Source organism: Juglans regia, chromosome 3, assembly GCF_001411555.2.
Source record: "Juglans regia cultivar Chandler chromosome 3, Walnut 2.0, whole genome shotgun sequence".
In the NCBI taxonomy this organism is placed as follows: domain Eukaryota; kingdom Viridiplantae; phylum Streptophyta; class Magnoliopsida; order Fagales; family Juglandaceae; genus Juglans; species Juglans regia.
Genome location: NC_049903.1, coordinates 34,014,963 through 34,030,055, shown reverse-complemented (window position 1 = coordinate 34,030,055; position 15,093 = coordinate 34,014,963). Strand labels below are relative to the sequence as shown.

At 36.4% G+C, this 15,093-nt stretch overlaps 2 protein-coding genes and 1 non-coding gene across 5 annotated transcripts; 1 reads left to right on the top strand and 2 right to left on the bottom strand.

Moving 5' to 3' along the window:
• Positions 1–454: 454 nt before the first annotated feature.
• LOC108982891 (stress response protein nst1-like) lies at positions 455–9,054 on the top strand. Of its 2 annotated transcripts, none has more exons than XM_018954363.2 (4): positions 455–630; positions 811–2,480; positions 3,559–4,598; positions 8,799–9,054. In XM_018954363.2, the coding sequence occupies exons 2-4, from the start codon at positions 984–986 to the stop codon at positions 8,905–8,907; spliced, it is 2,646 nt and encodes an 881-aa protein (XP_018809908.2). In that variant the 5' UTR covers positions 455–630; positions 811–983; the 3' UTR covers positions 8,908–9,054. The 2 variants fall into 2 exon arrangements, with proteins under 2 accessions (XP_018809908.2, XP_018809907.2); XM_018954362.2 differs by having other exon boundaries at positions 464–630; positions 8,796–9,054.
• A 681-nt stretch (positions 9,055–9,735) lies between these two features.
• Positions 9,736–9,829, bottom strand: TRNAY-GUA. The gene is made up of 2 exons: positions 9,793–9,829; positions 9,736–9,771 (listed from the first exon to the last, which is right to left on the bottom strand). It is a non-coding gene; the product is annotated as a tRNA-Tyr (tRNA).
• Positions 9,830–10,522: 693 nt separating this feature from the next.
• On the bottom strand, positions 10,523–12,835 carry LOC109019258 (CBL-interacting protein kinase 2-like). Of its 2 annotated transcripts, none has more exons than XM_019001530.2 (2): positions 12,743–12,835; positions 10,523–12,372 (listed from the first exon to the last, which is right to left on the bottom strand). In XM_019001530.2, exon 2 carries the CDS (start codon positions 12,044–12,046, stop codon positions 10,646–10,648), a length of 1,401 nt encoding a protein of 466 aa, XP_018857075.1. In that variant the 5' UTR covers positions 12,047–12,372; positions 12,743–12,835; the 3' UTR covers positions 10,523–10,645. The 2 variants fall into 2 exon arrangements, with proteins under 2 accessions (XP_018857075.1, XP_018857074.1); XM_019001529.2 differs by having other exon boundaries at positions 10,523–12,455; positions 12,743–12,803.
• Positions 12,836–15,093: the final 2,258 nt, after the last annotated feature.

Here is a 15,093-nt window from a genome sequence, read left to right as displayed (position 1 = left end):
TTAAAAAAAATTTATAAAAATAAACTCACAAACTGACATGACTTCATATATTATATTAGATCTAATTTATAATAAAAAATAATTTTACAATCTAACTTATTACATTATTAAGTCACGTTAACTTATGAATTTTAATATTTTGAAATACCATTAGTGTTGAAATATCATTTTTATATAAGTAAGTATATCTTGATATTGAAAAAACACTTGATGCGTAAGGAGAGAAGAGGACAGATTTTGTGTAATAGAGGAATATAATTATTATTGATTTAGATGTGGGAAGATTGGGATCCAAAATTCCATTTATAGAAATATCAAAATTCCATAAACCCTTTTAATTAAGTCCCGGTTCAAAATTAGCCAGTCTAACATATATAATAATCAACATGCCCGGTCCAAGCCATCCGGTTCAACCATTGCTAATATTATATTTGTTTTATTTTCTTCTCAATCTCTTATCTTTTCACCTTCTGTGTCTTTCTTCTCACAGTTTCGTCTTTGGTAAAGGAGAGAACGAGCCGCGCCACCGATTCGACCCGATACGCAGGAAAACAAGACCGGGATATTACCGGCACCGAATCGCCTCTTGCAAGCTTGGCTCTCATTATATTCGCAATGGACTCCCTCTCTGTAAGTCTCCGAATCCCTGATCACCCATTCCATTCAGATTAACCTCCCACAATCGGAGCTCTGACTGACACATTTTCCTTTAGAAAACCTAAATTGATTAATCTTTTTCGAGCTTAGTCATCCGATTAACGTTCTATTATTGAAACGCTAATGCTGTGTATGGTTATCTATTGCTTTTAGGGTTCTTCAAGTCCCGGAAATTTATTTTCTCTTGGTATTTGATTTCTGTGGGCAAATAGCGTTAGGGTTTTCCGTTTTAAAGCATTGCTGCGACGGCGATTGGATACTTTTCCTTGATTTTAGGCTTTGTGGGTTCGATTCGAGACGGGGAAGATAGGCGTGTGTAGAGGATAATGTGTATACTCTGTGTGATTCAGAAGTGGTCTCGCCGGGTTGCCACGATGCTGCCTTGGTTAGTTATTCCACTCATAGGACTTTGGGCTCTCTCCCAACTTTTGCCGCCTGCATTTCGGTTTGAGATTACATCTCCGAGGCTCGCCTGTGTGTTTGTGCTTTTGGTTACTCTCTTTTGGTATGAGATTTTGATGCCTCAGCTGTCAGCCTGGCGTGTTCGCAGGAATGCACAGCTCAGGGAGAGGAAGAGGTTTGAAGCGATAGAATTGCAGAAGCTTCGGAAAACCGCGACAAGGCGGTGCAGGAACTGCTTGACTCCGTATAGGGAACAGAATCCTGGTGGTGGTCGGTTTATGTGTTCATATTGCGGCCATATTTCGAAGCGGCCGGTTCTGGACTTGCCCTTACCGCCTGGTATGGGAAACAATGGTATTATTAAGGATTTGGTTGGAAAAGGTGGGAAGATATTTAATGGAAAGGCATGGTCTGAAAATGGATGGACATGCGGTCAGGATTGGTTGGAGAATGGCAATTGGGTCAGTGGGTCTGTTTCAGCAAAGTCTAGTTATTGGATGAAGAATGGGAGTGGTATGTTTGGCGGAGATGAACATTGTTTGGCCGAGAAGTCTTACTCGGGGGTTGTTATTTTTGCATGCAAGCTGTTGACATCTTTTTTCTTCAGCATTAGGTGGCTTTGGAGAAAGATTTTTAGGATTAGTTCAAGTGAAGATAATTTGACTGAAGCTGAGCATCGGGCGATGTTGGCTAAGAAGGGCGAGAATGGGGCAAGCTTTCATGAAAGTAGAGGAGAGAAAGCACGCAGAAAAGCTGAAGAGAAGAGACAGGCTAGGTTAGAGAAGGAGCTTTTGGAGGAGGAAGAGCGAAAGCAGAGGGAGGAGGTCGCAAGACTAGTGGAGGAACGTAGGAGACTGAGGGATGAGAAAATGGAAGCTGAGAAAAAAACATCACCAGCTGTCAGGGAAAAGGATAGTAAGAAGGAAGCTGAAAAGAAGCGTCAGGAGAGAAGGAAAGAGAAGGACAAAGCGTCTAGTAAGAGCAATTCTGATGCAGAAGAGCTGGAAAAAAGAGCAGGTAAGGAAAGTGAGCTAAAGCAAGAATTGGAAAAGAAGAATGAGATTGATCGCCGGGAACATCAGAAATCTGGGACTGAAGGCATAAGAGGCCAGAGTATCGAAACTGGACATGGGATGAAAAATATATCTGCAAACAGTGTTAGCCGGGGAAATTATGGAACTAGGTATCTGGATCGTATGAGGGGTACGATTTTTTCCCATTCTAGAGCATTTAGTGGCAATAGTCTTTTTGGAAAGGGTGCTAATATTGCTAATATTCCTGCCGCAATTACAAAGGAAAGCAAGCCTAACAGTTCAGTTGATCATGTCCATCATTTTGCTAATAAGAGAGATTTATTTCCACACGAACATGTAGCTGGAAAACCATGTGCAAATGGAGATGACAAGAGCATCAATCGCGCTGTAAGTGTCATTGCATTCTACTTTAAACTGTCATTGTTTTAGCATGTTATCTGGATGCCTTGGAAATCGGTACTTTTTTTTTTTAAATCCCCTAGGATATAAGTAATTTTCTTCACTTTTGAAGTTGTCTTTCTGTATCATGCTAATTGCATGTGCTCTGTAGCCATCATAATTAGTTCTGTATATCTAAGCTTTTATTTCGAAAGTCAGCATTTGTTTTTATGGTATAATGTATATATGTAAGCATAAACCCTAGGGGTTGGCTCAAGTGGTAAAGGCCTTGGACTTGGGGTATGCTTCCACCAGGTCTAAGGTTCAAATCCCCTTGGGTGCAAACAATCTCTAGGGGCCCTCAGACTAGGGTATTTTCCCCTTAAATTATCCAAGTTGCACTTGCCGAGGGCTTGTGCACCCTTGGGATTAGTCGGGACGCTGTTCCAGGACACAAATGTATATGTAAGCATATTACTGGTTTGTTTTCAATAACTATTAAGATTGCTCCTTTTTATTGTTTGATGATGAGGAAGCTTTAAGACTGTGCAAACACAATATGTCTTTTACCTGGTTAAACCCCGGACCCGTGTAATGCGCCACCATCACACAGATCAAGTATATCATTGGCTTTTGATGATGGGATGTGGCCCCTAGAAATTATTTGCACCAAAGGATTTGAATCTTGGAACTAGAGGTAGCATACCACTAAGATCAAGGCTCTTACCACTTGAGTAACCCCTACGGGTTTTGCTCCTTTTGATGGATTGAAATTAAGCTTGATCTTCTGAATTTGGACGTAAACTTTTAGTCTTGGCTTGCTTTTAGATTTGATACCTCTCGATTATTGGTAATAACTTCCATATACTTAATTGTTTATCCCCAACCCCTATTCTCCCAATAAAGAGAGAAAGAAAAGGTAGTCATTTAACATTAAATGCTTAGGTTTATTGGGATTATTGTGTTAAGCAGCGACTTGCTGTGGTTGAGTCCTGCTGGCATGCCAAACTTTGATAATCTCAAGTGTATCTTATTTATGTATTCAGTGGAAGAAATGCTGTTACACGGTTGAGCTTTTGACTTGCAGGTGCTCTCAGAACAACCTAGGACAACACCTAAGAAATCATGGCAACAATTATTTACTCGATCTTCATCTGCTCCTCCTTCGAATACCAATGTCATAAGCAGACCAAATACAAAGTTCCAAGCAGAAGTTCAAAGCCCACAGTTCAGCAGCCAAACATCATCGACACAATCATATGATAATCCTATTAACTTTGGGCTGCCGTCACCATTTACACTGCCTACCTATCCAAATGTATCCACAAGCAGTGGTTTAGGTTTTTCACCAGCAATCGAATCAATCTTTCCTCGCATTGGAGAACCATCCTGTGAATTTAAATATGAAGAGCCAGAGCTTTTTGAAGACCCATGTTATGTTCCTGATCCAGTATCCTTGCTTGGGCCTGTTTCGGAGTCACTTCATAATTTTCAGTTGGACCTGGGCACTGGATTTGCAACAGACCTGGGATTGGAAAGGCCTCGTGCTTTAAAGAAAGTATCTGCTTCATCTGAAGTCAACAAGCCATCTCCAATCGAGTCTCCATTGTCACGAGAAAAGCATAATACTTCTAATTGGTTACCATGTACCCCTAGGGCCCAAGATAATTTACCTGCCACTGATGCTACTACAAATGAGACAGGAACTTGGCAGATGTGGAATACCTCTCCTCTTGGTCAGGATGGTCTAGGTTTAGTTGGTGGGCCTGTGAGCTGGCTTTTGCCCCCTGAATGGAGTAGAGCAAACAAGGAAGATTTAGTGCATCCATCTCAGAAAACTACTGCTTCACTGTTTGCAAATGATGACCTTGTCCTTTCTGGCACTCATTCTCCTCAGAATGTTTTTCTTGGTAATGGGCAGAATGGTGGGCCATACAGCCCTGTTACTGGTTCAAGTGATCATGAACCCTGGTTACAGAAAGCTTTCTTTCCTCCGTTGGCAGGAAGTGAAAACCATTTTGCACTCAACCCTCGAGAAGAATTTACACAAAATGAAATGATTTTTGGAAGTCCAAGCTCTGGAAGTAAACATCCATTAGACATGTCTCCTGCTAATTGTTGGTCCAAGTAAGTTTGCTACTTCTTTTATCCATTTTATACTAAAGTGCAAGCCCAAGATCTTGGTTGTGTATCTAGGTCATACATATTGTTGAAACATTAAGATCAATGATAGTAATATATTTTTATATTCCTCCAATTAAAAATACATTTTTATATTCCTTGTTAATTAGCTGTGAAGGTTTGGTATGTCCATGCCACACTAGTGATGTCTGCATGTTTTTACTGACTTGAGACTCTTTTTCTTTGGTGAGTAACTTGACACATCTTAATGTAATAATTTTTCCCAGAATAGTCGAAGATAGAAGGAAATATCATTTATATTTTTTCTGCATGTTATTCTTTAGGTGATGTTTACTCAAGCCTGGTGCCCCATCTTTTGGAAGATAGGCTACGAGTCATTTAGTTAGTCATGGTCTAGACTTTCTTAATTCCTGTCTCATATTTCTATATGGTCCTATGCGTATTCTATCAATATCAGAGAAATTGTGCCTGAAATTGAAATTGGTCTCAGCCTCTTACTTCTCTGTGTACTTGAGGACTTTTGTGCAGTCTTGACTTGAGTCCTAAACGGGCCTCCCTCCCCCTAATAGTCCTCAACTATGCATGCATGTGTGCACACCCACCTAACTGAGAGCATCTTTCCCACTTCACCTGTTTCCCACAACACGTGTACTTAAAATTTAGTACCTGGTTATGCCTACTTCATTCATATCAATAATATTTATCTCTTATTAAAAAACTTCATTCATATCAATAATATTTATCTCTTATTAAAAAAAAAAAATTTAATACCTGGTCAGATACTGTTCCTACAACCTTAGGACCATTAACGACTTATGTAAGCAAAGTCAAGCCTCCTTTAGAGTTTTATGGACATGCAAGCGGTGTCCATGCTTTGGGTGCATTGGCATTCAGTCATTGGAGGATGCAAACATGTGCCCAATCTATATTGACTGATGTTTGTTGAGGCTCTCATGCATATTCTGCTTATTTTTGGTGAACTCCTTATGTATGAACATTAGTTAAAAAATCCTTGGTGCTTCATACATAACAGTTAGGTTTGTACCTTTGACGTGATAAGAGACCAATAGAGGCAGTGGTGGGATCCTGGGAAGGGGCACCACTAGAGGGAGAGGCAAGGGTTTTCAAAATGGAGTGGCGATGGCAGAGATGGAAGCAAGCACTAGGGTTGTAAAAAAAATATATATATATTAAAAACAGAGTTCTAAATTTTGTTTTGATTCCCTAGTTAAGTACTTCTCATGTATACTTCCTGTATACTAGGGCTTTGCCTCCTTTTATGAGTAAAACTTCTTGATTACCTATATAAAAAAAAATTTTGCTTCATTTCCGGCCAACATGGCTGGAATTCACTGTCAGTATGCTTTACCCTCATGTTTTGTTTAATTCTAAATTTCGTTTCACTCCCGGCAGAATTTGCATTCTGGTCCAAAATGTTTTAGTGGTATTATCGTAATATTTTAAATCTAGATGGCATTTCTGTATTTTCTGATTGTGGATGGCATTTCTGCAATTTAAAACTTGATGACATTTCTGTAATTTCTTAAATTTTTGTAATTTTAAATTTGTTCCCCATTTTCTCATTTTTGGTTTGCTTGCTTAGTTTTTTTTTTTTTTTTTTAAATCTTTAATTTTTTTGTTGTGTTTTTTAACTTAAATTCGTGAATATAATATTTTTTAATCCCAGCTTTTAACTCCAATGTCTCTATCTTTATGAGTTTTTATGGGTTTCAGCTATCTATAAAAAACTATAGATAATTCCAAAACAGTACATCCATACACATGGAATTGAAATATTCCATTAGTGCCTGAATTGAAATGGTCATCAAAATGAAATTCGAAATTTTGTATAAAATATATTTGTTTGACCACTGGATATGGAAAAGAAAAAGAGAAATGATTTGTACAAGTGCCAAATAGACAAGTCCCATGCAAGCCTTTATAAAAAAAAGTGGACCTCACCTTAAATACGTATAAAAAAAACTATTCTTTATTAGTGGGACCTACTTTTTACAAAAGGCTTACATGAGTCTTGTCTATTTGGGGTTTGTACTTAGCATTACTCAAGTATGTTAGATTGAGACAGGGTTTGAGCAACGTGGGATGGTAGGACCCCGACTTAAGATGGTATGGCTAACTTTATTTTTGACTTGTCTACTCAAAAGAAGAGTGGAATGACCAATGATAGGAAGTCCAGAGGTTGGTGGTGGTGGTGCTCGAGTCATCGACGAAGTAACTCTGAGTGCTAGTTTGGACACTGACTGTATTCTCAGATATTTTCCCGAACATCATTCAAACACAAAACGCTTTTCAATTTCAACTTTTCAATTTTTTCATCTAATCATTACCTAATCATTATCAAAACACAAAACCTAATACAACTTTCCAAAACTTCTAAACAAAACACAAAAAACAATACCACTTTTCCAAATTTCAAGACAAAAATAATATTCAAACAATTTTTTAACTTTATAATATTTTTATTCAATTTTTTCTCTCCTTTTCCAAAACTCAATAAAATATCTTAATTCAAACAATTTTAGTACTATTCACAAACCATTTCACTACTATTCACAAATATTCTTAGATATTTTAAGTGTTCAAACGAGTGCTGAATCTCTGGAGCAAAAAGAGTATCATGCAACTCTATGGAATGACCACTCTTGAGATTAACAGTCTTACCCCTAAGACCCTCGTGCGAGCTTGAGGTTCATTTTATACCCCTAAGACACAGTTTTTCCTATAAGGGCATTTTTTTTTACAATCAGGCCAATAAATCAATCAGCCAAAGCATGGTCTGATTTCCTGAGACTTGATATGAATACCATTTCTATTATTCAAAGCTCTGGCCAAGTGGTTCCTCAACAAAGTTATTGAGTTCTTCGAATGTAGATCGTTTTTTAATCAATTATTAAGATGAAAGTAATTAGTTTATAGATATTTAAAAGAAGTACAATTACATGATTGTCTCAATATTGTGTCTGGTTATTCATTTTACAAGGCAATGCATGTGTAATACCAAAAACGCTTAAAATGAGATTAATAGGTAACATCAATTCGCAAATGCTACTTATCCCAGAAAAAAAAAACAAAACAAAACAAAAACAAAAAATACAATTCACAAATGCTAATGTAATACCCCAGATTTAGCATGAGGAGGGTATTGAATGAGATCTCACATTACTTGGGAGGAAGTTCTTGTGATTTATAATGGTTCCACTGGGCTTAAACTATAACATTGACTAGTTCTTTTAGATTTTATAGGCTCATGTGAATTGGGCTTTCCTTGGGTCATCATAAATGGTATTGGCGCAAATCCCAAGTAGAAGTATGGGACTTGAGTCATCAGTCTGCACAACGAAATGGCTTGACGAGGCTGTTTGGGATTTAAGGAGGGAAAGATTTTAATATTCAGATTTAGTATTAGAGGGTAATGAATGAGGTTCCACATTGCTTGGGAGGGAAAAGCTTTTGCGATTTATTGTGATTTTAATGGACTTCATTTGCAGCATTGACTAATTCTTTTGAAAAATTGCTTTTAAATTTCTGACGTCCTTGTCAGGGTCATGTCATGAAGTACTCCAGTATCACATGACTGGCCTTACTAGGTGACTCTTATACGATGTGTACTGATCTAGAGAAAGTGCTTGCCATATCTGATATAGCCGCTAAAAGATTAGTGAACTTGAAGCATCCCAAAAATCATTTATAAATGCGGGACTTAGTACTCATGACTGTTTTTATAAATTACCCACTCTATATGGATTATTTCTATTCTCAACGTTAGAGTGGAGTTTTACAGCTAATAAATATATATATAACATGGTGAATTTTTGTGATAAGAGGCATATTCGTAAATAATTCAAGCTGTATCGCCCTGGAGAATTTTAAGTTGGTGTATTTAGTTTGATGTGGAACGATTTCTCTGGATGTTGTTGTCTTGCCCATTTTTCCAGGGAGTTAAGATTATTGCATGACCTTATACCTTTCTTCGAAGGGTTTGACTGCTCATGATTGATAGTGCACGAACCTCTATTATGGGATAGATCCTCTGTGCATGGTTCAGTTTTGTTAATGGTTATTTCTGATATATGCTCTTCTTACTGATGATACATGATTGTCATTTTTTAAATCAAATTATCAAACAGTAATCTAATATATTTTTTTTTCTGTTTCTTTTAGCAGAAAGGAATGGAGTGTGCAGGGTTCAGGGGAAGGTGGTGGTAAGTCATCCTTTGCAAGGCCCCCAATTGGGGATCTATATCCCACCCAAGATGTACAATCACTTTGGTGATTTGATTGAAAACAGGGACAGAATATGAGGGACTTAAAATACACACCTGTTCTCTAGACGCAAATAGCCTCTTTTGGAGGAGAGTTGAGAATAGTGGATGCAATGTATCTTCCTTCTCTTCTTCTTTATAAGGGAGATTGATGTTTACTTACCTTAGCATGATAGGAATACACGTGGCATGCATGCATTTATGCGGCAAGTAACATCTAGATTTAAAGGGAAAAAAAAAAAAAATCATTTCCTGATTTCCGACTAATTTAGTTCCATTTTTATGCTTTTTGTTTTTTGGTGGGTGGAGGGTGTCGGTCTCCGGAGTTTGGGACAAGTTTTCTAATTTAGAGAAAATGTGGTAAATAAGCATAATCGTTTATACGGCTGCAATTTGTGGTCTTCTCTAAGAATTCTTAGATTCCAATTCGATGGGAAAAGCGTTCTAAAGAACTCGGGTCCCAGCAGTCGGTCAATTTGGAGGCGAGTTCTAATCGTTTGATTGAACAAACGTAATTATGTAATTTAATTAAAAATAAATTTAATTTTATAAAAATTAACATTCTTTTACTAAATAAATTTAATCGTGTTATTTATCATCCCACGGAAGAATTGATTAAAACGTGTGACTGTTAAAAATAAGAAAAATGATAGTTGTAGTCACGAGTGTATAAATATCGTGCAATCACTTTAAGAAAAGTGAATAAATATGATATTAATATAAAAAAATAACAATTTTTTAACAATAGATCCCACTCTATTCTTTTTCAAAGTGACTGTGTATCGTTTACACACCATTACTCTAAAAATAAAAACAACCAAAGCAAAAAATTGGAAAAATCCGACCTGCCGGATTCGAACCAGCGACCTAAGGATGTCTGTCTCTTTTTGCAACAACTACAGTCCTCCGCTCTACCAACTGAGCTAAGGTCGGATACACGGGGTGTTGTCAATTAAGATATTTTAACTTATTACATCTAAAAGTTAAATAAAGTGGGTGCTTGGTTGTTGTCAATTTTTATTCCGTGATGATTTTGATCTTCTTCTCTTCGTTTAAGACCATTCGGTAGCAATGAGCTGTACTAACCGATGGATTCAAGAATGGCTTTATGTGGTTACCATCAGATACGTATAACAAAAATGCCTTCCAATAAAACATTGAGGCTGTTCCTTTTTTTTTTTCGTACTCACGTATTTAAGTCAGAGAAAAGAGCTCCATAATTTCGTTAGAATGGGTGTTTGGCCTGACTAGAACAAGCAAGGGTTTTCAGAATTTCCCTGACTCAGACAGATTTTTAACTGAATATATAGGATGATGGGTTAAAAACATGATGTGGTTGAACATGGGGAATTAATTTAAGTATACCCGTTGTCAGCTAGATAAGTTTCCAAGCTCGATGACACTTTGGAGATCACATCTATTTCAATTGTACGTTATTAATTTGGAATTATCCATCCATCTTCAGTCAAAGTTTTTTTTTTTTTTAATCGAAAAGGGCAAACTAATTCATTAATCGAAAACGGCATCAAACACAAGCTGCTTCGAGACCTTGTCTTCGATGCCGCTCTGCTACCATAGCAGTTGGCATATCCATGTGTGTGTGTGTAGGTGGATCGAGGTGCTATATGAAACAAACTAAACAAAATATATAAATGTCGTTTCCAGTAGTTATTTGCTTTATTTACAACGACAAACCTCGAAATAAATATAGACACAAATCACAGTTAATCCCTTAGAAACAGCAAACTTCTACGAATCTGGAGGTAAGACAACCTGCGGCAGAAGAACATGCGGAATTTGTTGGTCTTGTTGCCCCACTTCTTGCTGCTGCTGTTCCCCTTGCCAGGTCCAAACAATGTCCTTGAGAGCTGGTCTTACTTTCTGCTTCAACATCTTTTGGTACTCCAGTGTATCTCCACTCGACTTCTTCATCTCCACCATATGGTAAAGTGGGGTGATCTCAAATATCTCAGTGTCAATGCCCAGCACCCCTTTCCTGCCTTCCTTGGACCCCTCCATTTTCAACAACCCTCCGTCTTTCTTTTTCACTTTCAGCTTCAGTCGCTTGCCAATGTCTTCCAGCTTTGAGATTATGGTTGAGGCAGGTTTATTGGATGTAAATCGCAGTTCTTTCTTCTGGTCAGTGTCCTCAAATAAACCAGACAAATCGAAGCCAGCAGAAAATGAGATAATATCAAAAGCGTTTAAGCTAGAAGGCTTTGCCAATTCTTGCTTTGATTCTGTGATGGAACTGCTATTCGCATTAGGTCCAAAAACTGCATCAGCATCCAGAGGGGCAGGTTCTTTCGCTTCTGAATGAATAACTCGGGACTTGGGGACTAACCCCCTTCGGAACCACGAATTATCCGTTATCTTGGCTATGGATATCCTGGTATTTGGGTTTGGATCCAAGATCCTTGACAACAACCTGCGAACTTCGGGACCAAACCAATTAGGAAATTTAAATTCACTCTTACCAATCTTCTTATACATCTCCATCAGATTTGAATCTTGGAATGGGAGATAACCCGCCAACAGAACATATAAAACCACCCCACAAGACCAAATATCAGCTTTGGATCCATCATAGCCTTTTCTGTTAATCACTTCTGGAGCAACATATGCAGGGGTCCCACAGGTTGTATGGAGCAACCCATCTTGACGCTTAGATTCAGCAAGGGCACTCAATCCAAAATCTGAAACCTTCAGATTCCCGTTCTCATCCAGCAGTAGGTTTTCTGGCTTCAAATCACGATGGAACACACCTCGACTATGGCAGTAATCAACAGCACTGATCAACTGTTGAAAATATCTTCTAGCAACATCCTCCTTCAGCTTTCCTTTGGCTACCTTGCTGAACAACTCACCACCCTTTGCATACTCCATAACAAAGTAAATCTTGGCTTTGCTAGCCATTACCTCATAAAGCTCCACCACGTTTGGATGTCTAACCAATCTCATGACAGAAATTTCCCTCTTAATCTGATCAATCATCCCAACCTTCAAAATTTTCTCTTTATCAATCACCTTAATGGCCACACTCATGCCAGTTTTAAGGTTCCTTGCATGGTAAACCTTGGCAAAGGTACCTTGGCCCAATTGTCTCCCTAATTCGTACCGTTGCATCAATATACTTGCTTTGTTTTCCATAACAAAATATAACAACTTTTACCGGCTAGTGCAATATATTTGATATAGTTATATTGTACGAGGAAAGAACCAATCTTATCAACATAAAAGCTCAACCATCTTCACTGACATCATATTTTGAAATGTTGTGTTCTCTTAAATTTCTATCTGCATAGAGAATTTGTGCACGGAAGCCTAATGGGGTGTAAGTCAAACACCCGATGTCATCAAATATAAACAAGGGCAGACCAAACGGAGCAACAACCTCATCATCTTCAAAGAAGGAATTATCAGCTTTCAAGCACATCTTTCAGCATTCCCAGGTTTTTGTGATAACCCCGAGATTACTGAAAAAAGATCGAGAAGACTGTACGTTAAATCTCAGGCATAGAAAGTCGAGAAGTAGTTTCAGTTCAAATGGCAAATACAGCTAGCACATGTCAACCAGAAGGGGAAAAAAATATGTCAACCAGAAGTAAAAAAACACAACGAATGAATCGAAGAAAGAAAATGCACAGAATATATTACAAGGAAAATTGCACATGTAATACGAGCAACTCATCTAATACGAGCAACTCATCTACTTCGTAAAATACTCAATCCCTTCTACGCTAAGGAAATGAAATCAGAATTTTGAAGATCTAATCGATATGACAGATTCCCAGAAACAGCAAAATATGGAAGCAATAGATCATAAAAACGTATTAGATATCTCACCTGCAAAAGGGTGACCTTGAAAATGGAAAGCTATCTGAGCACAGAGAGAGAGAGAGAAGGGAATATTTGAAAACGGTACTGGTAGATTCCAGGCAATAAGAAGATGATGTGGTACTTGCTTATACTCCGAGACCGAGCCGAGCGGAGCCGTGTCAATTCGTTATTCATTATTGAGTATTTGATTTTGCCACATTTACTGCGTGCATTTGTACAAATCTGAGGTAAATCTTTGCACACGATTTGAATAGAAATGTGAATATTATTAGACTTACCTAAATTGTAGATCTTAACAAAAAAGTTTGATAAAATATCTTTGGAAGAGATCAAAATCATGAGTCTCAAAGAGGGACCTAAATTAGGAGTTATGAGGTTATATTTAAGTGTGAAATCCTTCTCAACTTATCTCAAATTAATTATTTTAATGAGATGTATTATTTTTTTAACTTTTCATTGAAAATTAAATATATCTCAATTTGCTTTATACATTCAAACACATCTTAATAGGATTTATAAAATATTATTATTTATAGATTAATTTAAATTATCTGAGATCATCTCAATAACTAAACACAATTTTAAAGACTTACAAAGATGAATCGTCAATTGTGTGAACGATAACCCCAAATATTAAGGGTGAGTTTGGATGTTGAAGTGAGTTGAGTTGAGATGAGATGATAAAATATTGTTAGAATATTATTTTTTAATATTATTATTATTTTGAGATTTGAAAAAATTGAATTGTTTATTATATTTTGTGTTGAAATTTGAAAAAATTATAATAATGAGTTAAGATGAGTTGAGAGTATTTTATGATCCAAACGCATCCTAAGAGTTGGTTAGCGGACCAAGGGATACATATTGCTTATGATTATTGGCATAATGTTATATGTTATTTTCCTGTCGACCAAAAATATTACAACATAGTGCCAACGTTAGCCATAAGCCCCATCTAGAACCAACATGTTCCTTCTTATTTCGGAAGTTTTATTTTTATTTTATGGTAATAAAAAGAAGTGGTTGCTGCTTTCCAAATTTGAATACATGTGTGTGATTTTTATTGGCCGGCCATGAAGCTTCCCCCTTCAACAGCCACTCATAATGAACGGTCTATTCGTGAGCTAACCACTGATGAGGAGACGACACTTAAAGAGCCACGTATGATATAGGTACAGCTATGACCAGCTTCCTTGTGACCTACAATGCTTCGTATCGTTTTTACACGCTCTGCAGCCGTACACGTGTTCCCAAAGATTCGTGATGACACACTGCAGATTATGAGATAAAATATCACAACCTTACTGGTGTAAAAATATATTATAAATAAATTTATAAATTGACCTAATTTTATATAATATATTATATTTATTTTAAAATAAAATTAATTTTATAATTTAACATATTATATTAATATTTATTTATAAATATATAAATTTAACGAAGCTAATTAATACATCTCTTTGACACAATATAAACTTGATATTTATATATATATATATGTATATATTAAATTTTTTATAAATTTAATTTAACGATTCACATGAAATTATATCTGATTATAATTTTATTTTTGTGAAATCAGTTGATTATAAAATTCTAAATATCATGTTTTAGAGAGTCCTTTAATAAATAACTAAGATAATTAAGTGGACTAGAGACTGTATTTTAATAGGTTGATTAATGTAAGATATTATAATACATTTGAATTGTAAGATGCTGAAAAGATCTTTTATATATATATATATATATAAAAGTAGTTGTTGAGGAGTATCCAAGAAAATATATAAAAGCTACTTTTATTGACTATATATATAGGAGTTAGGCCGGCTTCATCATGATCACAATGATGCTCTAATGTTCGTTTTATATAAAATAAATATCTACACCTAATATCATTTTTATTCATATCTTGAATCTGTCGGGCCAATATTCAACGACCATCGAGACATGCATGCACCACTTACTCATGTATATAGTTGGGCTCCTCATGTCCTGCACGCATCTGTCTGAAACATTCCTCCTTCAAGGTATCATATATGTAAATGTGTTCTGGCCTGTCCCCTTCTTTCCCCCACTTTAATTCTATATATGCAATTAAAATATCCTCAATGTCTTGAATATATATAAACTTAAATGCGCGCGATATTACAAATTTCCTATGGAAAATTCTTTCTTAATTAATTAATTGTGTCTCGATCAATATCTAAATATTCATTTTTTTTTTTAATGCTGAAATGAAACATTTTGATGAGACTAATGAATACCTTCCACGAATCTACTTTAAAAAAATTAATGTGGATTCAATTTAATTATGAATAACTAGAATTTTTTAGACGAGAAATACATATGATCTA